Raw genomic sequence first — 21489 nt, forward strand, 5'->3', positions numbered from 1 at the left:
TTTCTGCCTGCTGGTGTTCTATCCACTATTGTAAGTAGAATAGTGAAGTCTCTCTCATTTTTGTATTGTTGTCAATTTCTCCCTTCAGATCTATTGGTATTTGCTTTATAGGTTTAGGGGTTCTGATGCTGGATATGTACATATAATTGCTCTATCTTTCTGTTGAATTGAATTTTATCAGTATATAATGACTTGTCTCTAGAGACAACTTTTGACTTAAAGTCTATTTTGCCTGATACGAGCATAGCCCCATGCTGTTTTTGGTCATCTTTGCACGGGATATCTTTTTCCATTTCTTCATTTTCAATCTACGTATATCTTTAAATCTGAAGTGAGTCCCTTGGGCTTCCTTGGTAGTCCAGAGGTTGAGAATTCACCTTGCAATGCAAGGGACACTGGTTCAATCCCTCGGTCAGGAAGAACCCACGTGCCTTGGAGCAGCTACGCCCAAGTGCCACAACTATTCTGTTGTGCTCTAGAGCCTGTTCTGTACAACAAGAGAAGCCACACAATGAGAAGCCTGAGCACCACAACTACAGAAAGCCCTGTGCACATCAACAAAGACCCAGCACAGCCAAAAAAAGTAAAATAAATAAAAATTTTTTGAAAAGAAATGGCCATAAAAAATAAAGTGAATCCCTTGTAGACAGCATATTGCTAGATTTTATTTTTCAATTCATTCAACCACTTTTTGTCTTTGATTAGAGAATGTCACAAATTGGTGGTTTATAAATAAATTAATTTTTCACAGTTCTGGAGGCTAGAAGTTAAGATCAGGGTGCCAGCCCAGTCGTATAGAAACCCTCTTCTGGGTCACAAACTTCTCATTGTATCCCCACATAACTGAACAGGTAAGAGACCTATCTTGAACCTTTTGATAAGGACCTTAATCTCATTCATGAGTGGACCCATCATGACCTAGTCAATTCCAAAAGACCCTGGCTCTAATACCATCACATAAGGTATTAGTATTTCAATGAATTTTGAAAATTACATATGAACTTTTAGAGGGAAATAAATATTCAAGTCATAGCATATCTCTGGCCCCCCAAAATTCATGTCCATTTTGCATGCAAAACATGATCATTCCATCTCAACAGCTTCCAAAGTCTTAATTTCATCTAGCATCAACCAAAAAAAATCTAAGTTTAAAGTCTCATATAAATATCACCTGAATCAGATGTGCATGAGACTCAAGGTATAATTGATTCTGAGATAAATTGCTCTCCAGATGTGAATCTGTGAAACAAAAAAAAAATTATGTGCTTCCAAAATGCAATGTGGGACAGGCAGTAAGGCAAACTCTCCCAGCCTAAAGGGAGAAATAGGAAAGAAGAGGGTGGCAGGTCCCAAGCAAGTCCAAACCCAACAAGGCAAACATCAAATCTCAAGGCTTGAGACTACTCTTTCATCAGATACTCTCCCTGCTAGGCCCACTGGGATATGGAAATGACCTTCTGTGCACACTGGGGTATACCTGCCCCCATGGCTTTGCTGCAGGCAACCCACATGGCAATCCTCACTGGCTTAACTTGCATGCTTGTAGCTGTCTCTGTCTGGAACTGCACACCAGGGACTCTGCTGACTTGGATCATGGGAGAAGCCATATCCACATGGCTCCACTGAGCATTTTCCTGGCAGGGACTCCCTGTAGTAACCTCATCCTCTCTGTGGTCTTCTGCCTGGGTTGAGTGCCCACATCTCTAGATGGCTTCATTCCTTGATACCTAGGCAGAGGCAGACATCTCTGAGGGTTCTGCTGGGCAGGGGCCTGGCCTTCACAGCTTTGGTAGCATTGCTCCCATGGCTTTGGGTGGCACCACCCCCACATTCATGGGCAAGGGTTGTCTGGTCTGTCAAAATCCAAGTGATATATTCCCAACTTTTGATACCAAAGAGGAAGCCTTAATGATCTCTAAATTGTCTTTGGGGTCCTTCTTCCCTTGTTTTGAGGAATACCACATATCCATAGCTCAATAGCTCTATGTGCCTCTCCTATAAAGTTTAAGAAGTCTGACTACTTTCTTTCATTCCTTCCTATCTCCTTCTGCTTCAGGTCAAATGGGCTGTTTTCCTTTTGGGTGGCTATAGTCATTATTCACACTGTTGAAAATTTTACATATAGTTCTGATACTGTATCAGTTGTACTTGGAATGAAATTTGAGACTTCCCAGGATGTTTATTTAAACTGCCAACTGAATTCTGCACATGCAAATGTAACTTTTTCCCTTCTAAATTTTGCCTTAAAATGTCACAATGAAAGGTACTTATGTTGCAGAAAGTTTGTGAATTAAACACCCAAATACCTGGGTTGTTTGGGAACAAAGGATTAGAGAAGGAGAACGTTAAGCTTTATAGAAAAGCAAATAGTAACCATTAAAGCCAGAGATCAACAGATACACGAATAAACAAAATGTAGTACCTATTTTCCAATGCTGCAATATAGTTCAGTCTTAAAAAGTAATGAACAGTAAAAATTAATACAACATTGTAAATCAACTATACTTTTATTTAAAACCATATGATTATCTCAATAGATGCAGAGAAAGCCTTTGACAAAATTCAACACCCATTTATGATAAAAACTCTCCAGAAAGCAGGAATAGAAAGAACATACCTCAACATAATAAAAGCTATATATGACAAACCCACAGCAAACATTATCCTCAATGGTGAAAAACTGAAAGCATTTCCCCTAAAGTCAGGAACAAGACAAGGGTGCCCACTTTCACCACTACTATTCAACATAGTTTTGGAAGTTTTGGCCACAGCAATCAGAGCAGGAAAAGAAATAAAAGGAATCCAAATTGGAAAAGAAGAAGTAAAACTCTCACTGTTTGCAGATGACATGATCCTCTACATAGAAAACCCTAAAGACTCCACCAGAAAATTACTAGAACTAATCAATGATTATAGTAAAGTTGCAGGATATAAAATCAACACACAGACATCCCTTGCATTCCTATACACTAATAATGAGAAAACAGAAAGAGAAATTAAGGAAACAATTCCATTCACCATTGCAACGGAAAGAATAAAATACTTAGGAATATATCTACCTAAAGAAACTAAAGACCTATATATAGAAAACTATAAAAAAATAAAAGAAATTATGACATATGCATCAACATGGATTAAACCTTGAAGATATTATGCTACATCAAATAAGTCAAACATAAAAGAACAAATACTGCATAATTCTACTTACATGAGCTACCTAAGACAGTCAAATTCATAAAGATAGTATGGTGATTACCAGGGCCTGGAGGAAGGGAAATGAAGAGTTATTGCTTAATGGTTACAAAGTTTTAGCTTGGGATAATGAAATGTTCTGGACATGAATAGTGCCGAAGGTCGTGCAACAATGTGAATGTATTTAATGCTACTGAAATCTATGTTCAAAAATGGTTAAATGTTAAATTTTAAGTTACCTATATTTTACCACAATTTTTAGAAAATGGATGGAATGGGGGCAAGAACCGACAACCAATCCAATGCAGGGTTGGGGGGAGGGTGGGAAGTGAACACAGAAACAGACCCCCTGGGAGCTGGGTGTATGATGTTAGACATTAAAATCAATGGGGAAAGAGTGGGCTAGCCACTGAACAGTGTTAGACAATTGGTCACTGATATGGTAAAAGATAAAATTATATCCCTTCATCATTCATGAATTAAATTATTGTTGAATCCTACTATCAAACTATGAAAGACTAAACTTCAAGATTTCAGAAAAAAAATATCAATGGTAATATCTGTGTGACATCAGTAAAAAAAGATTTCCTCAGCATGGTATGGCAAGCTGTATAAGCTTCCTAGGGCTGCTGAACCAAAGTGTCGCAGACCAGATGGTTTTCAACATCAGAAAGTTGTTCTCTTACAATTCTGGAGGCCAGGAGTCTAAAATCAAGGTGTCAGCAGATTTCTGAGGCTCTGAGTGGAATCTTCTCTTGTTTCTTGAGCTTCTGATGAGGACTGTCAATCCTTGGGGTTCCTTGTTTGCAGCTTCATCACTTCAATTTCTGCCTCTGCTGCCGTGAGGACTTCTTCCTGTGGGTCTTTCTTTGACTAAATCTCCTTCTTTAAATAATGAGTCACATTCTGTGAAGGACCCAACCTATTCCACTATGACCTCATCTTTACTAATTATATCTGCAACAAACTTATTTCCAAATAAGATCACATTTCTGAAGTACTGGGGAGTAGGACATTGACATTATCCTTTGTTGGGACACAATTCAATCTGTAACAAAGGCATTAACCATAAAGGAAAGGACTGATAATATTTTAATCACATTGTACAAAACTGAGCAGTTTCTTTCTTTCTTCTGTAAGACATGTTAGATAAAAGATATCATGAAAAAGACATTAGAAGTTCTTTTCTCCATTGTTACTAATCTTGTTACTATAAAATGTTAAGTACAAAATACATAAAAACTACATATTTTACTAATTTTTATTGAAAAAGGAACAAAAATAATTGGTTTTTTATTGAAAGGTAGTTGCTTCACAGAAGGCAACGGCATCCCATTCCAGTACTCTTGCCTGGAAAATCCCATGGATGGAGGAGCCTGGTGGGCTGTAGTCCATGGGGTTGCTAAGAGTCAGACACGACTAAGCGACTTCACTTTCACTTTTCACTTTCATGCATTGAAGAAGGAAATGGCAACCCACTCCAGCGTTCTTACCTGGAGAATCCCAGGGACGGGGGAGCCTGGTGGGCTTCCATCTATGGGGTCGCACAGAGTTGGACATGACTGAAGCGACTTAGCAGCAGCAGCTCAAGAATTTCCAGGGGGACTCCTGAGGCTCGATCCCGCCTTTGCGTATGCCGATTCAGCCTTTGTGTATGCTGAGCCTCCTTCCTAATGACCTTTGCCATGGGCAGAGTTCCTCACGCTGGCTCCCAGCAGCTATCTTTGTGTCTTCTTTGGAGAAATGTCTGTTTAGGTCCTTGGCCTAATTTTTTATTGGGTTGTTTGTTTTTCTGATATTGAGCTAGATTTCTGGTGGTAAGGTGGAAAGCCCCAGTGAGGGCTTCCCAGGTAGCTAAGTGGTAAAGGATCCAGGATACCAAAAAAGCTTGTGTTGTAGATCTCTTGGTTGAAGTTGCTCTGCTAAGGCTGCCTTACTTTCACCTTGTTTTTGAAGTACTCTGAAAAGTGAAGGGTCAAACTGGGGGTACTGTTTTTTCTTTATAGATTATTTAGCCAATTAAAAAGGCTCCGAAAAAACTGGCTTCTTGGTCCAGGTCAACCAATCGTTCATTAGTTACAGAGACAAAAATTCGATCATTTTCCTTAAGCTCAAATATTCCTCCTTGATAGATGGAATAGAGTCCATATTCTGAATCTTTAGACCAACAACTATTTCTAGCACTTTTCATCAGCAGTATAGGGTCAGGATAGTTTGTGTATTTGTAAATATATTGTACCATTTGTTTGATTTTTTTTCTGTTCTCTTCTGTTGAAACAGTTCCCAAAACTTCCTCAGGTTCCTGAAATCGAAAGTATGTTTGGGAATAGATGTAATAAAATCCTGTTTGAAGGATAACCAGCTCTCCATTCCTTAAGTACAAATTATTCAAGAATGAATGTCCTTTTCTTGATGACTCCCAGGAATTTATTTTATGGCCCACAGCTTTTTCATTCTTGGAGCCTGGGATGAAGTTTGGAGAAAAATAAAATTAACTTGTAGTAAAGCAAGGAGTTTCCCGATAACTGTGGCTAGACAACGCTTTGGTTGGAACTGTCCCGCATTGTAGGAAGACGCTTTACCATCTGAGCCACCAGGGAAGTCAATTTAAAACTTCACGCTCCCTCAATCTTCCAAGGAGTCTAAATTTTAATCATATAGAAATCTGGAGGCGCCCATGCCACTGTGACCTGTTTGAAGTCCCCTATTTTGCTGCACCTCGACCGTCACAGTCAGCTCTGAATGGTACCACGGGAATGGTTCATTAGGGTAGCCGTCTACTCCTGGGAAGAATTTCTGTCCAGAACCCCTACCTCCTTTCCTGTGCTGGTGAGCTCAGATTGACAATGTAGAAGGAAACCAAAAGAAACATATCTGTTCCTCAAGCCTAGAGCTCATAAATTCCTGCTACTCTTTTAGGTCTTTTTGGATTCTTCCTTGGTCTTTCTCAGTAACCCAGTGTCAAAATCACCTCCCAAGCAGGAGGCATCTCAAGTCCAATAAGGCAAGGTATAGGGTTTGGCAAAAACGCCCAGATTTAAAGATCTTCAGATCTTTGGATCTTTAAATCCTGAAGATTTTGAATGAAGATGGGCCTTACTGAGATAGGATATTCCTTTAAACTTTGGGCTCATCTCTATGATTGGTGCAAATTTTAGTTTTTCAAGAGTTTAAAACTACCACCATATTATCTGATGAACTGTAAATAGGAATAGTGAAATAACAATCTCACAAATAGGCAGAACACATAAATTACCTCCAAAAATACCAGTTCAGGAATACCATGAAGGCAACTGCTCAGAGTAAAACCAGACAAAAGCCAATCAGCCAACAAAAAAAAAAACAACAAACTTTTCATTCATTAACTGATGCCTGAAATACCTTTAACCTAGGGCAAAATCTCTCACAATAATAAAAGCACTACTTACTGAGTGCTTACAATGCACTAGCATTTTGCATTCATCTTCACTATTTTGTGAGTTAAACGTTATCTCTACTTTTTATGTGAAGAAAATGAAGCTTGGGACTTCCCTGGTGGTCCAGTGGTTAAGACTTTGCCTTCCAAGTCAGGGTGTTTGGATTCCATCCCTGGTTGGAGAGCTAAGATCCCACATGTCTCTTGGCCAAAAAACCACAACATTAAACAGAAGTGATATTGTAACAAATTCATTAAAGACATTAAGAATGGTCCACATCAAAAAAATCTTTTTAAAAAAAAAAAAAAAAAGAGAGAGAGAAAGAAAATGAAACTTGATTGAGTTAAGTAATTTCCTCAGAATGAAGAACTTGGTAAGGAGGAGCTGGGATTCCCATGGGGTGTTTAGATTACAAGACTCACACACTAACTTCAGCAATCCATGAACACCTGTTCTCCAGTTAAAATTAGGCTTAACATAATTGGTTAACTATTTGAAAATAAATTAACCTATTTGGTTAAATTATATGAAACTGACATTTCCATAAGTGCAAAGTGGTCAAATATTGGCCATTTTTTCTTTTTGTGGTTCAACCTAATGCAAATGTCACTGGGAGGGTTTGGTAACTCACTGGAAAAGTAGATCACTGATTTAGAACCTTTGCAGAGGAGAAAGATTTGATGAAAGAGTGAGAAATTACTTTTAAAAATAAGAAAAGCAAAAATGAGGGCATGGGAAACCCTAAGTTCTCTCATTTCAGAATTTTCTTGAGGCCAGTTGTGCCGGGCAGTAACTAAGCTACTCATCTTATAATCTTGCTTCTGAAAAGAGTCAATCTGAGACTTGATTACTACTGACCATTTTGTAGATAGCCATATAAACATTTCAGATACAAAAATAAATTATTTAGAACAAATTCTTCCCTTCCTTTCCTTTAAACCATATATTAATAATTTCTCTTACCTGGAACTGGCAACGTACTTTTTTTCCGATTGCTTCCAGTTATATGAGCAGCTACCCTCTTAGGACCCTTTTCTCTCTCTAGGTAAGGATTATATTGCTTTTCTAAAAGAGAAGTAACAAAGAATCATCAGCACTTGTCAAGCTACTTCACAAATACATTGCTGTGCACAGCACTTGTCAATCAAGCATAGCAAACACACTGGGCTCCCAAAGTTGATTATATGGGTTTCCATAAAACCAACCTACATTTTAGTATTATGAGTAATCTACTTCAGCCTATGTTTAATTCACAAAGTACTTTAGATAGGAGGAATAGGGAGTATCGTTAGCCATAATTTATTGGCATCTCAGGGGTAAGGTTCTACTAGAATATAACAAAATGAAGATCCTGACACTTTTACTAAACAACAATAGTAACCAAACCGTGGACATATAATACTCCTGCTGAGGCATTAAAAGTGCACAAATAACCAGGTACTGGCAACTGTCCACTTTGAGCTGTTTGTAGAAAAAGACTGATACCAATTCTCATCATTTCAATTATTTTTTCCTCTTTGCTAGCTACTATCTACTCTAAAGGAAGAGCAATTACAAAACACCATTCACTATCTCAGATGGGGTTTATGGCTCAACTTTCTTTGTGGCCACAGGATTCCATGGTTTACATGTCCATAGATGCCACAAATTGATATCCAGCAGTCACTTCTCTTGGAGAAGGCAATGGCACCCCACTCCAGTACTCTTGCCTGGAAAATCCCATGGATGGAGGAGCCTGGTGGGCTACAGTCCATGGGGTCGCTAAGAGTCGGACATGACTGAGCAACTTCACTTTCACTTTTTCACTTTCATGCATTGGAGAAGGAAATGGCAACCCACTCCAGTGTTCTTGCCTGGAGAATCCCAGGGGCAGGAGAGCCTGGTGGGCTGATGTCTATGGGGTCACATAGAGTCGGACATGACTGAAGTGACTTAGCAGCAGCAGCAGTAGCAGTCACTTCTCTCACATCCCAAAAGGTATATGGAATGACATAATGGTCATGATAATCAGTATATGAACATATAAATCATTGATTCACTAGATCACAATAAACAAATCACATTTACTGACCACCATCTGAAGTACTCTAGAGCAGACTAAATGACCACAAATTCAACAAATTACTCTTTTAAAAATCAGCTAAAACTTCTCAGGAGGCTTACATTGGTTGTTAAGATCAATTGTATGGTTTCACCAAATAAATATGTCCATGGACAAGGCAGTGCTTCCATGGGGGATTCAAAGATTAATCAGTGATAGTATAATCTGAGCCTTCAAGGGACTTAAAGTGTTTAGGGAAGATACAAATTAGAAAGTGAAAATTGACCCATGTGAAATAGAAAGGAAGGATGATGAAAGATTCCTATTTGTTGGAAAGCTGAGTCAGGGGAAGTTTTGGACTAAGGTCCCTTCATTCACTTACTCTAGCAAACCAAAGTGCCCATTATGTCTATGCCAGGCACTCTTCTAGGAACACAGAGAAATAGCTATAAACAAATGAAAGCAAGAAAGTATTTGAGGTGCAGGACAATTATCTGAAATGAAAAGGGTGGAGAGGCTTAAAGTCCACAACAATGGGAGAAGGGCGTTCACAGAGATCTAGAACAGTGTCCCCAAGACAAGATGCACACAGCATTCCTGGGACACAGGCATCGGAGGAGTTCAGTTTCAGGCTTGAATGAGGAGTTAAACTATAGAGGATTTGAATGTTAAGCTAAGAGATTTGGATTTTACAGACATGAGAAGACTTTAAACAGTTTTAATCAGGGAAGCAAAAAGATATGTGTTGTGCTTTAGGCTAAACTAACTCATAGTAAGGTCTGATGCTAGAAATTGAGAGGGCTAGAGATTGGTGAGTTAGCAGACAATTGTAATTGATCAAGGTCTGAGAATAGGAAGCCTCCGTCTAGACTAGTAGTAGAGGAAACTGAAATGAGGTGACAAAATTCCATAGGGGAGAAAGAAATAGGAAGAAGACTTTATCTATCTGGTGTTGTTACTTATTCAGGATAGTGGGTATTTGTACTATATTGAAGACTCAACACAGCTTGGGGATGTAGGGTCAATTACGTTACTCTCAGAATACTCAGCTTTCAAAGTTGGTGTGTTCATTTACTTTGAATCTCCAGTGATAAATAATTCATAATGTCTTGACTGCTCTGAGACTTTATTTTTTTTTTAATTTTATTTTATTTTTAAACTTTACATAATTGTATTAGTTTTGCCAAATATCAAAATGAATCCGCCACAGGTATACATGTGTTCCCCCTCCTGAACCCTCCTCCCTCTTCCCTCCCCATACCATCCCTCTAGGTCGTCCCAGTGCACTAACCCCAAGCATCCAGTATCGTGCATCGAAACTGGACTGGCATCTGCTCTGAGACTTTAACACTTTGCTTTAAAACATTCCGTAATGGAATCCAGTTACGAATATCTTGCATTTGAGGTCAATGCAAGGATATAGGAAAGCCTAGATATAAGAGCAAAATTTGAAGAGAGGAAATTTCCTACAGACTATAGCAAACAACTCCCAGACAAGAAGCCTATGAATATGTATATTTGGGTGTCATGGATACATTTAGGTATACTGAGAAGTGTGTGATTTCTGCACCCCACTGGGATGAGTATAAAAAAGAATATTTTTCTCCCAGAACTGAAAGTAGTACATGCATCTTCTATAAACCATGGATCTGGTGTTCCTCATTAGAAGAGTTGGAGGGACTTCCCTGGAGGTCCAGTGGTTGAGAATCTGCTTTGCAATGCAGGGGATGCAGTTCGATCCCTGATTGGGGAACTAGGATTTATATACCATAAAGCAACTAAGCCCATGTGTCACAACTGCTGAGTCTGAGCACCACAACTAGAGAGTCCATGTGCTGCAAGGAAAGATTCCACATGATGCAATGAAGATTCCGTGTGCCATGACTAAGATACGAGGAAGCCAAATAAACAAATATTTTAAAGAAAGAAGAGATGGCATGTTCATCATTCCTGCTACTGCCTTTGGCTTTGGGGAAATGACCAGAAAGAATGCTTAGATCCTGGGACCAGGTCTTGCCTTCATATGTAATAAAGGATGGTGGGGGTTATCAAGGGATGAGGATGCTGATTGTAATGGGAAAGGATAGCTGAAAAGTAGGAATACATCATTAACCAAATATCTATTTTAAAAACACTGTTTCTTCTCTGCCAGCATGGGGTACTCCAGGACTTTAAGTCTGTGGTACATTTATGGAGGCCTGTATGACTGTTCGTAGGGGAAAATGTGGTTATGGTGAGCTAAATGTGAAGAAGCAGCAAATTTAATTCATCAGTTACATTAACTTATGTCTTGATTAACAAAATGTGTATTAAGAATTTGTATGTAAACAGAGATGGTGGTGGGACAACACTGTGAATGCATTAATTGTCACCAAATCATATGCTTCAAGATGGTTAATCATATGTTATGTGAATTTCACCTCAGTCAAAACATGCAGACACACACACACACACACACACACACACACACATGCACGCCAAAGTTGGTGCAGGTAAGGACCAGGGAATAAAAGAGAATCTACTAGGTTTGAGATATAGAGGTAAGTCCAGGTATAGCGAGGTGAGAGAAATAGGCATGTTTTCAGTCTTTGTAGATCTTTTATGTAGTCGGGAATCAGAACACAGAGAATATATATATATATTTTCTTTGATTTATACACATGTACTTATCAAAGGAAACTAACAAAATAAGTATGACAGAAAAACAGGATGTGGGGAAACTTTCTTAGAAAGCTGATCAGAGAAGTTCTCTCTGAAGAGGTGATGAGGATGGAGGATGAGGAGATGTGAAAATGCAAGAATGGGAGAAGCCAGACAGAGGACCAGAGAAGCCAGTTTGGTCTTCTCTGAAAGACCCACTGAAAGGGGATGTGGGTTAAGAGCAGTTGGCTGACCGTCAGTGGAGATGGCAAAGGTGTGGGGACTACAGAATGAGGATTTTGAGTGGGGAGAAGGATTGTTGGGAGAGAGATGATGGAGCAAAATTTTTGCATAAAGAAAGGCTTAGAGCCTAGGCATGGTCAGAAGCAGAGAAGATGGGTAACTTTGGACCCCTTATTTTTTTTCCAGCTATGCTCCAGAAAGCTACCCACATTAGAAGATAAAAGCAAAGAATGGAAGAAGTTGAGATGAAAGGTAAATCCACATTGGAAGAACAAAATTTCCAGGAAATAAAGTTCATACCTGAGGTGGGCCTCAGATTTGGTTCAAATGCCAATGCCAAAAGGGAAACAGAATCAAGCATCTTGAGTTACTGAGCATCAGTCAGAGGTGGGATGTTTGGGTGGGAGTAGAGAGCAAGAGGATGGAGAAGTACTCAGCTTATCAGGAGGTTGACACTAGAAAATTAAAACAACAACAAAAAATAATACCTGGATTTGTAGGAATCATTTCCTCAAAGGTTCTCAAAGTCATCTGCAAATAGTATTGAATAAAGCTTGTTAATTTCCCTAAGCATTTAAATTGATTATTGAATGCCTATGGCTCTTCTTGCTGATGTCTAACAGGAAATTTCTGCATTTAAGATATCAACTTAGGCAGCTTTAAGTTGTTCAAGCAAAGAGCATGTGGGGTAGGATGGGATCTGGGGTAAATACAGAGTCAGCTGTCCCTACTATTGATGAAAGGATGGCCCTCTGTCTGAGAGACCTCTGTTTCTGGATGAAGTCTTTGAAATGCCATACCTGGAACACCACAGAAAGGAAGAGTCATTTTTCTCCAAGTTAGGTCAGCCTAACGTGCCCAGGCTTCCTTGTGGCTAACAGACGTGATGGCCATGTCACCTCACTTTCTGGGAGGCGTGTCTGCATGCAAGCATGTGTACAAGTGCATTGTGTGTCTCTGAATGTATGCGTGTGTTAGATTCCAGGGGCTTTAAATTATTGGACAGACCCAAGACTGAAGGTGTAAGGCACACTCCCTTTCTCTCATGACACCCACAGACATGCACAGCCCATCCAGTGGTGACCTGCTAGCACCGTGTCATTCTCTCATTTCTGAGAATGTGGCTGAGACATTCTCACCATAAAGAGATCTTACCAAATTTTCATCTCTGACTAAATACCTCATATCATTTTCTTTCCCTATTTGCTAACCAGTGGGGAAAACCAGGAACAAAGAATGAATTTGAGCCCTTCTGTTCAATGAGCCCACTCTGACATGACTCACCCACGGCTTTAAACTCCTCTCTATTCAGTCCTTCTGCCCGTCCCTGCCCACCTTTCCCTTCACTCTTGTTAATCACATAACTGTCAGAAACTTCCTCTGTACTTCAGCCCCATATCTGCATTTTCCTTTGTCAAAAGCCCTGACATGTTGATGTATGGCAAAACCAATACAATATTGTAAAGTAATTAACCTCCAATTAAAATAAATAAATTTATATTAAAAAAAAAAAAAAGCCCTGACCACAGATAACAGGTTGGGGCTCCTCTAGGGCAAAGGAAACTGATGTGTGGGAAGGGAAGCAAGGGTCTCAGCACATTAGCTCTGCCACTGGCCTTCTGAGCCAGAAAGGAAAAAGGAGGAGCAGGAAAAGGAAAAGGCTAATTCTTACAGTGTGGTAGGCAGAAAAAAAGAACAATTATAATGAGACTTCCCTGGTTGTCCAGTGGTTAAGACTCTGCCCTCTGACAGCATGGGGCACTGGTTCAATCCCTGGACAGGGAAAAAAAGATGCCCAAGAAATAAGATGCCATGTGGCACAGCCAAAATCAAAAGCACACAACAAAAAAACAGAATGGTTAGAATATAAGCAGATGGACTGGATTAAAATTTGTTCATTATCAGCCCTGGGAAACTTTTCTCAAGTTACTTAACTGATATGGACTATTTTAATTTCTATATCTTTTTTTTTTTTTTTTTAAAGAAAAAAGAAGATAATAATGATTCCTTCCTCACAGCTGTTTGAGGATTAGGGGAGATGTTAATAACATGTGGAATGTCCATAAAGGACATTTATGGAAAATGATCTGTTTGTTTATATGGTACCTGGAAATATGGGGAAGTCTTTTCCCCTCCTATGCTACGCTTTCACCTGCCCTGGGTGCCCTCTGTTGTTCTGTCCGTTCCTCATTTCCACAAAAGATAAAATATTTAGACTAGATGAGGAAGCTCTCTGGAAGAGAGGAATAAACTCTAGAGCAGGCTTCAATCAGGACCCACTGTGGGGTGGATCCCACCTTTTCCTAGTTCTGTGAATTTGAGGACAATCACTTAAACACTCTGGGTTTCAACTTTCTCCTTTACAAAATGAGGACTCTAGACTTCATGATGTAAAATGTTCTTTCTCCTCTGAACCTCCTATGCCCACTGGTAAAGTGACACCGTGGTTCACCTACCTTTTTAACAAACAGATGGAGTTGGGACTTTAGTTCCCAGCAGGGATTGATTATACTCTCATCATCTCTGGAGTCCCAGGAACGGTCATCTTCCTCCAAGAAGCAAGCCAAGCCACTTTTGAAGTATTTGTTCTGCATCTGGGTTTAGATGGATATAACACAGTATTACACACAAGTGCTTTTTCTTTTTGCTCATTTACAAGTTAAAATAACAGAAACCGATGACATGTTCAGAGGAGTCTTAGTACCTTGCATAAGCTCGTTGTCTGAAGTAAAAGTAAGCACGCAGTCTTCCATCCTTTGAATAAAGGTAAGCAGTTGAATGTGGGAGAGAGGAAACAGGTGTGGGCCAGACATCTGGGGTCACAATGCCTTTGCGGCCCCTGCCTTTGGATAGCTGTGTGTTGCTCAACAAATTGCCTCTTCACTTCAAAATCTCTTCTTCATTTGCATTTCAAGCTGGTTCCCTGTGGTGAGCTCTGAGGTCCCTTCCAGCTCTGACATGGTATGACTCCCACTCAACAGTTGGAAACCCATGCAGGTACAAAGTAGGAGTGGAATCTGTTTACGTTCCAGGATCCTCCCGCCAAATTAATCAAACACTTTAGGGCAAAGGTAATGCAGATGACACCACCCTTATGGCAGAAAGTGAAGAGGAACTAAAAAGCCTCTTGATGAAAGTGAAAGTGGAGAGTGGAAAAGTTGGCTTAAAGCTCAACATTCAGAAAACGAAGATCATGGCATCCAGTCCCATCACTTCATAGGAAATAGATGGGGAAACAGTGTCAGACTTTATTTTTCTGGGCTCCAAAATCACTGCAGATGGTGACTGCAGCCAGGAAATTAAAAGACGCTTGCTCCTTGGAAGGAAAGTTATGACCAACCTAGATAGCATATTCAAAAGCAGAGACATTACTTTGTCAACAAAGGTCCGTTTAGTCAAGGCTATAGTTTTTCCAGTGGTCATATATGGATGTGAAAGTTGGACTGTGAAGAAAGCTGAGTTCCGAAGAATTGATGCTTTTGAAATGTGGTGTTGGAGAAGACTCTTGAGAGTCCCTTGGACTGCAAGGAGATCCAACCAGTCCATTCTGAAGGAGATCAGCCCTGGGATTTCTTTGGAAGGAATGATGCTAAAGCTGAAACTCCAATGCTTTGGCCACCTCATGCGAAGAGTTGACTCATTGGAAAAGACTCTGATGCTGGGAGGGATTGGGGCAGGAGGAGAAGGGGACGACAGAGGATGAGATGGCTGGATGGCATCACTGACTCGATGGACGTGAGTCTGAGTGAACTCTGGGAGTTGGTGATGGACAGGGAGGCCTGGCGTGCTGCGATTCATGGGGTCACAAAGAGTCGGACACAACTGAGCTGAATGTTCTATTTCTTGATCTTAGCTCTGACTGTCTTGGTGGTTTTTGTTGTTCAGTCACCAAGTTGTGTCACCCTCCTGCAACCCCATGAACTGCAGCACGCCAGACTTCCCTGTCTTTTACTCTCTCCCTGAGTTTGGTCAAACTCACGTCCATTGAGTCCGTGATGCCATCCAAACATCTTATCCTCTGTCGCCCCCTTCTCTTTGCCCTCAATCCTTCCCAGCATCAGGATCTTTTCCAGTGAATCAGCTTTTCACATCAGGTGGTCAAAGTATTGGAGCTTCAGCATCAGCCCTTCCAATGAATATTCAGGGTTGATATCCTTTAGGATTGACTGGTTGGATCTCCTTGCTGCCCAGGGGACTCTCAACAGTCTTCCCCAGCACCACAGTTTGAAAGCATCAATTCGTTGGTACTCGGCCTTCTTTATAGTCCAACTGCCTTAGCAGATTCTAGCTATTGTTGTGATGTCTGCTCCTCTGGATAGCAGAATCAGGACTACATTGCCATTAGATATTTGAATCTTGCCTCATTAAAAGTTTACACCAGTTAGGGATTTACCCGCAGAGACTTGAAATACCATTTGAAGGCTCCCTCATTCTGATTGAGGGTAAACATTTACAATGACTAGATCATTTTCTGCTAAGTTTGCACTTGATGTTACACACACACACACACATGTGCGCACATAGCTTATACACTCCAATCCATCTGGGACACTCCAGGATGACAACTGATTAACCTCATGAAGAAAAACAGGATGTTCATGCAAGTTCAGATGGGTCTGTTTTCCTGTTTTCATTTTTAACAACTGGGATTCAGATATTATTTCCATATACAAATCCACTGAAATGCCTTTCTCTGGAGAAATAAGTGGGAAAATAGTCATTTTATCTGTTCTCTGAATGAAGGGGACTTCAAAGCTTGAAGGAAAGATCAAACATAAGAATGATCTGCTTCCTTCTATAGAAAGACAACCTCATTCCAAATCAAAATGACTTAAATATTGATGAGAACTTTTGGTGAGAGTCATGTGGGCCTGTACCGTCAGCCACATGCTCCTTGCACATTTGATCAGGTCTCTCAAGCGTAGAAGTGACAAACCTGACTTAATTCCTTCCCCATTGGCATAGAACATTCATTTGCTTTTAAGTAAATGCTTATTTTCTTTCTTCCTTTTTAAGATTATAGGAGTAAAACATTTGCCTAGGAGATGTAGCGGGGGTGACAGGTGGGGGCCACCTAAATTATGACTGGAGATGAAATTAGGCACCATTCCTTTGTCCCTACCCACCTCCATGTTCTTCAACTGTAATCTGCAATTTATGTGGGGGCTTAAAAGCCTTTCCAAGGAAAGAACTCAATTTAGAAATATAAGAGCATGTTTAGCAAACTGCAGGGAAGATCAGAGAAAAGAGCTGCATTTAGTAGCAAGGCTTTAGGAAAGTTCCAGAAGAATAGTTTTATTAGACATTGTCCAGTCCAACAAGACTAGGTATTCCTTGGTCAGGTACTGATTTGATGAAACTGAATAAATAAGCTTAACTGGATTTCCCTGGTGGTCCAGTGGTTGAGGCTCTCAGCTGCCAATGCAGAGGTACAGCTTTGAACCCTGGTTGGGGAACTGAGATCCCACATGCTGTGGAGTGCAGCCAAAAGATTAAAAAAAAACAAAAAGGCTTAACTAACTTTCGTAACCTGTTGGGACAAAACAATGTGCCTGACACAGAAAGGAAAAAGCAACTCGCCTTCTTACATCATAGAAGTTGGAAAATGCCAGGAGGTAGGGTCAGGGCTGGGACAGGGCAGAGTTGAGAGGTGCTGAGATCAGGCAGTCAGGGTAGCTGACAGCCCCTGTGAAGTCAATTGGAATTTGAGAGGGTGGAAGAGACCAGAGGCCAGCCCAGATCAGGACCAACTGCTGGCCTCTGGAGATCCTCTGGAAATTTTCCAGAAACATTTTCAGGAGGTGGGGAAGGATTGCCTCGAAAACTAAGGTCCTAAGGAGACATGGGAGGAAGTCTGACAAGCTAATATGACTCCACTGTTAACCCAGATTTAATGAAGCCTGAAGATGTTGAGGATACATAGACACCCTGAAAAACAGAAAATTATAGAATACTTTCCTAAAAGTAAAACAAGTAATATCCTCCTTCATCCACCCTCATTCTACTTCCTAGGTTACCTTTGGAGGATCTCTTTTTTATAGGGTTAAGATCAGCCTGGGTGTGGGCAATTTTGCATATGGTTTGGGCTCACTTGTGCCTCAGATGGTAGAGAATTCGCCTGCAACTCGGGAGACCTGAGTTTGATCCCTGGGTTGGGAAGATCCCTTGCAGAAGGGAAAGGCTACCCACTCCAGTATTCTTGCCTGGAGAATTCCATGGACTATACAGTCCATGGGGTTGCAAAGAGTCGAACACGACTGAGTGATTCACTTTATTTATTTATTTTTGTACTTTACTTTTAAGACTATATAAAAATGTCATTTTCTTTAGATCTGTATGACGGTCATATGGATGGTATAGATAGTTTTACAACATTCATTGTAGAAAATTGATAAAATATAGAAAAATAAAAAGGAAAAAGGGGCACCCATAATCCTATCATCTAGAGATCACAGCTTATTTTTCCTCCTAGATATTTTTATGCTTATGTATTGATTTCTGAACAACAGAAAGCCACAGCCAGCCTGCACGCCTTCCCCAGTTTCCTATTTGGTAGTTTCCTTCACACACCTGGGCCAATACAGGTGAATGACACACGGGCAAGCAGGTGCTGTGGCTATCCCAGGAATGATTAATGATGCTTAATCTCTCTCCCCACTTCCTTTCCACACCCATTCACACTTTGAGAAGGAATTTTCTTCAGCACTTCAGTGGCTGGGACTGTTCTCTTGCTAACCACATCTGGATATTGGGGGCAAGGGGATAAATGTGCTTTTTTTAATTCGGACACTTCTAGGAGGAGAGACAGCTATGGCACTGGGTGCCAGTGCTCCTGTTCCAGGAGCCCTTGGTTCTGAGAAGTGGATTCCACTCAACTGCCGGTGATGCCATCACAAACACTGTGGTTGTCCAGGCCAGGTACAACCAGTCCTTGGCAGGGCTTGAGATCAGCTGTGTGGACTCCTTTGCTGGCTGGCTGGCTCAGAGACCTCAAGATGCCAGTCCTGACCCTCTCTGCTGCCCAGCCATTAGTCTCTGACAATCAGTTTCTGCAAATCCCAAATAGCATAAAGGATCATTTATGGAGCCCAGTGGATAAGGGGCTCCTCCTCCTTTTTCTTCGCCATCTATGATGACACAGCAATAGATAATGCCCTTGTCAAACTTTCTCAGAGACATAGACTTCAGAGGCTAAGCCCATATTTATTGTTTGTGCTTACTGGTCTTGGGGCTTCATTGTGAGGGTTCAGTCCAACATCCCTTAGCCCTACTCAACCCACACTCCCTATAATCCTCACCCACTGTATCTTCTGCAAATTTTCCCTTGCCAGAGTAGAACCTGTGATCTGATTTAGGAAATTCATACTTGTGTTGAATATGCTTTTCCAAACCCTACACAGTCATTCAAAGAGATTCAAATTCATTTTCCCTTGCAAAAATTTCTGATGAAGAGGGTGACAACTTCAAGAGACTGCTCCATGCTAATTACAACTTACTGAGGAAATGGCAACCCACTCCAGTGTTCTCGCCTGGAGAATCCCAGGGATGGGGGAGCCTGGTGGCTGCCGTCTATGGGGTCACACAGAGTTGGACACGACTGAAGTGACTTAGCAGCAGCAGCAGAGCACCTATTTAATGCCTTGGTTCAAAATTGGGTTTTACCTTTTATCTAACTTCCCTGAGCCTTAGTTTGCTCATCTATAAAATGGGATGATTATATTTACTTTATAGAATTGTTATGAGGATGAAACTTTGAAAGTTTCTGAAACATAGTATTTGCTCAATATCTCAATTCTCCTGTTTTTGATACTCTTAATAAATTCTTCTGTGCATCTATACAGAAGTGTACAAACATATAAACATTTCTGTGCTTAGTTGTTCAGTTGTGCCTGACTCTTTGTGATCCCATGGACCATAGCCCACCAGGCTCCTCTGTCTGTGGGGATTCTCCAGGCAAGAATACTGGAGTGGGTTGCCATGCCCTCCTCCAGGAGATCTTCCCAACCCAGGGACTGAACCCAGGTCTACCACATTGCAGGTGGATTCTTTACTGTCTGAGCCACCAGGGAAGCCCAAGAATACTGGAGTGGGTAGCCTATCCCTTTTCCAGGGGATTTTTCTGACCCAGGAGTCGACCTGGGGTCTCCTGCATTGCAGGTGGATTCTTTACCAGCTGAACTGCCATTGCAAGTATATAAACATAATCAGAAAGAATGTGTGCAGGTGGGAAGATGTTAAGCTTTGAAGCTTCTGTTTTTTAGAATTAAAAAAAAAAAAGTTGACCACATACACAGATAATTGCATGACTTACATCAGTAAAGAACAGGGAACTTTATTCAATACTCTGTAATCACTTATATGGGAAAAGAATCTGAAAAAAGAGTGGTTATGTATAACTGACTCACTTTGCCATACAGCAGAAACTGACATTGTAAATCAACTACATGCCAATAAAAAATACATTAAATATATATGTGTATGTGTGTGCTGTGTTTAGTCACTCAGTCGTGTTTGACTCTCTGTGACCCCACGGACTGTAACTTGCCAGGCTTCTCTGCCCATGGAGATTCTCCAGGTAAGAATACTGGAGTAGGTTGCCATGTCCTCCTCTAGGGGATCTTCCCAACCCAGGGATTGAACCCAGCTCTCCCACATTGCAGGCAGATGGTTTGCCATCTGAGCCACCAGGGAAGCCCTATGAGATGATAGCCTGTCCCTTCTCCAGGGGATCTTCCTGACCCAGGAATTGAACCAGGGTCTCCTGCATTGCAGGTGGATTCTTTACCAGCTGAGGTACCAGGGACTATATAGAAAGCCAAAAGCTGAAGTTGGCTTATTTTCAGTAATTTTGCTTTCAAAATCCACTGCAACTAGCAACATTTGGAACACACCACAGCATTATTACAGGTGACTTAGAGCCCGTCTTTGGGTTAAGCCTTGACTGTACCCTATGTCCCAGTAGAACCACATTTGTGAAGGTTGGTTACTCACTCAACAAGTGTGGGAGCTCTGTGCTAGCTCCTAGAGGTGTCACAGAAAGCAAAAGCAGACGCAGTCCTCCTCTGAGGCAGCTCCTCTCTTGCCCAAGAATTTGAGTCAAGAACTCTAAAACGTTAAGCAGAAAGCACTCAGGAATGACAGCAGTTAATATTATAACATACTGTTAACGACAAAACTACCTCAGCAGTTTCATTTCCTGCATCTGCTAGAATCTGGTGGAGCCAGTTCTGCAACTGTACTTTGTGCACATAATCCCTTCAACTCACTTTTGCAAAGTTCTCAGTAATGACAGGCATTAGCAGTTAGGGTCCCCGGGCAGGGCAGAGAAAGAGAGGCTTCTCTTCCTCTGTAAAGTCTTCACAGAGGAGCCAACAGAGGCAGTCAGCCAAACGGTGCTGAGAGCGCCTGTCAGGGAGCGTTCGCATTGTACTGACCTGCTTCAGCTCTTTGTTGAAATACATGTAAAACACGGCCATACCAAAAGCCTGCAGCAGCACTGTGAAGATGAGGATCGGCATGCAGATCTGCCCAAGTCTGGAGCCCGGAGCCTGCTTCAGGGCCATGATCACTGTAGGATGTGACTCCTGCAGAGTGAGTCAAGCAGCAGATTAGGACTGCTGTAGGGTGGAGCCAATTTATAAGTTTTACTTAGTAAAAGGAACTGAAACTGAAAGTTGTAAGAGGAGAAAAAACAGTTGCAAGCCTACTAATCCTAAACGACTAGAAGCTAGCGGGGAGCAAGGCAGGTCCCTACAGTTTTCAGGGGCACGTGGCTCTCTGTCTCTGGTTTTGGACTTCTAACCTCCAGAACTGCAAGACAACACAATTCTGTTTGTGCTACTTCATTGTGGCAGCCTTAGGAAGTGAATATAGCTTCCACTGGATTAGAAAAGTGAAAAAAGTTGTAAGTGTGACAATCATAATAACTTCAATCCATTAATTAAAACAAAATCTGGG

The 21489-nt window shown here is 41.0% G+C and overlaps 1 protein-coding gene across 11 annotated transcripts; it reads right to left on the reverse strand.

The window, feature by feature from the left end:
• Positions 1–2488: 2488 nt before the first annotated feature.
• On the reverse strand, positions 2489–21125 carry TNFSF10 (TNF superfamily member 10). 11 transcript variants are annotated; one of them, XM_086394672.1, is made up of 6 exons: positions 20967–21125; positions 20524–20637; positions 13989–14126; positions 12021–12063; positions 7572–7673; positions 2489–5655 (listed from the first exon to the last, which is right to left on the reverse strand). In XM_086394672.1, the coding sequence occupies exons 3-6, from the start codon at positions 14124–14126 to the stop codon at positions 5204–5206; spliced, it is 735 nt and encodes a 244-aa protein (XP_086250798.1). In that variant the 5' UTR covers positions 20524–20637; positions 20967–21125; the 3' UTR covers positions 2489–5203. The 11 variants fall into 11 exon arrangements, 5 of the variants coding, with proteins under 5 accessions (XP_086250798.1, XP_086250789.1, XP_086250778.1 ...); XR_015161842.1 differs by lacking the exons at positions 12021–12063; positions 20524–20637 and adding an exon at positions 14237–14286; XM_086394663.1 differs by lacking the exon at positions 20524–20637 and having other exon boundaries at positions 7590–7673.
• Between the last annotated feature and the right edge of the window lie 364 nt (positions 21126–21489).

The sequence above is a fragment of the Bos grunniens genome, chromosome 1 (assembly GCF_055505025.1).
Source record: "Bos grunniens cultivar Pamir isolate PY7600 chromosome 1, Bosgru_T2T1.0, whole genome shotgun sequence".
Classification (NCBI taxonomy): Eukaryota; Metazoa; Chordata; class Mammalia; order Artiodactyla; family Bovidae; genus Bos; species Bos grunniens.

What these genes read in the sequence shown, in the direction of transcription:
- TNFSF10 (XM_086394652.1), bottom strand. Translation starts at nt 21,095, where the DNA reads ATGGCCCTGAAGCAGGCTCCGGGCTCCAGACTTGGGCAGATCTGCATG. An exon ending in AATGATTCCTACAAATCCAG is followed by an intron (nt 7,674 to 12,020) that starts GTATTATTTTTT and finishes CTTCTCTTTTAG; the next exon opens with AAAAGCAATATAATCCTTAC. An exon ending in AAGTACGTTGCCAGTTCCAG is followed by an intron (nt 5,656 to 7,571) that starts GTAAGAGAAATT and finishes ACTTCATCCCAG; the next exon opens with GCTCCAAGAATGAAAAAGCT.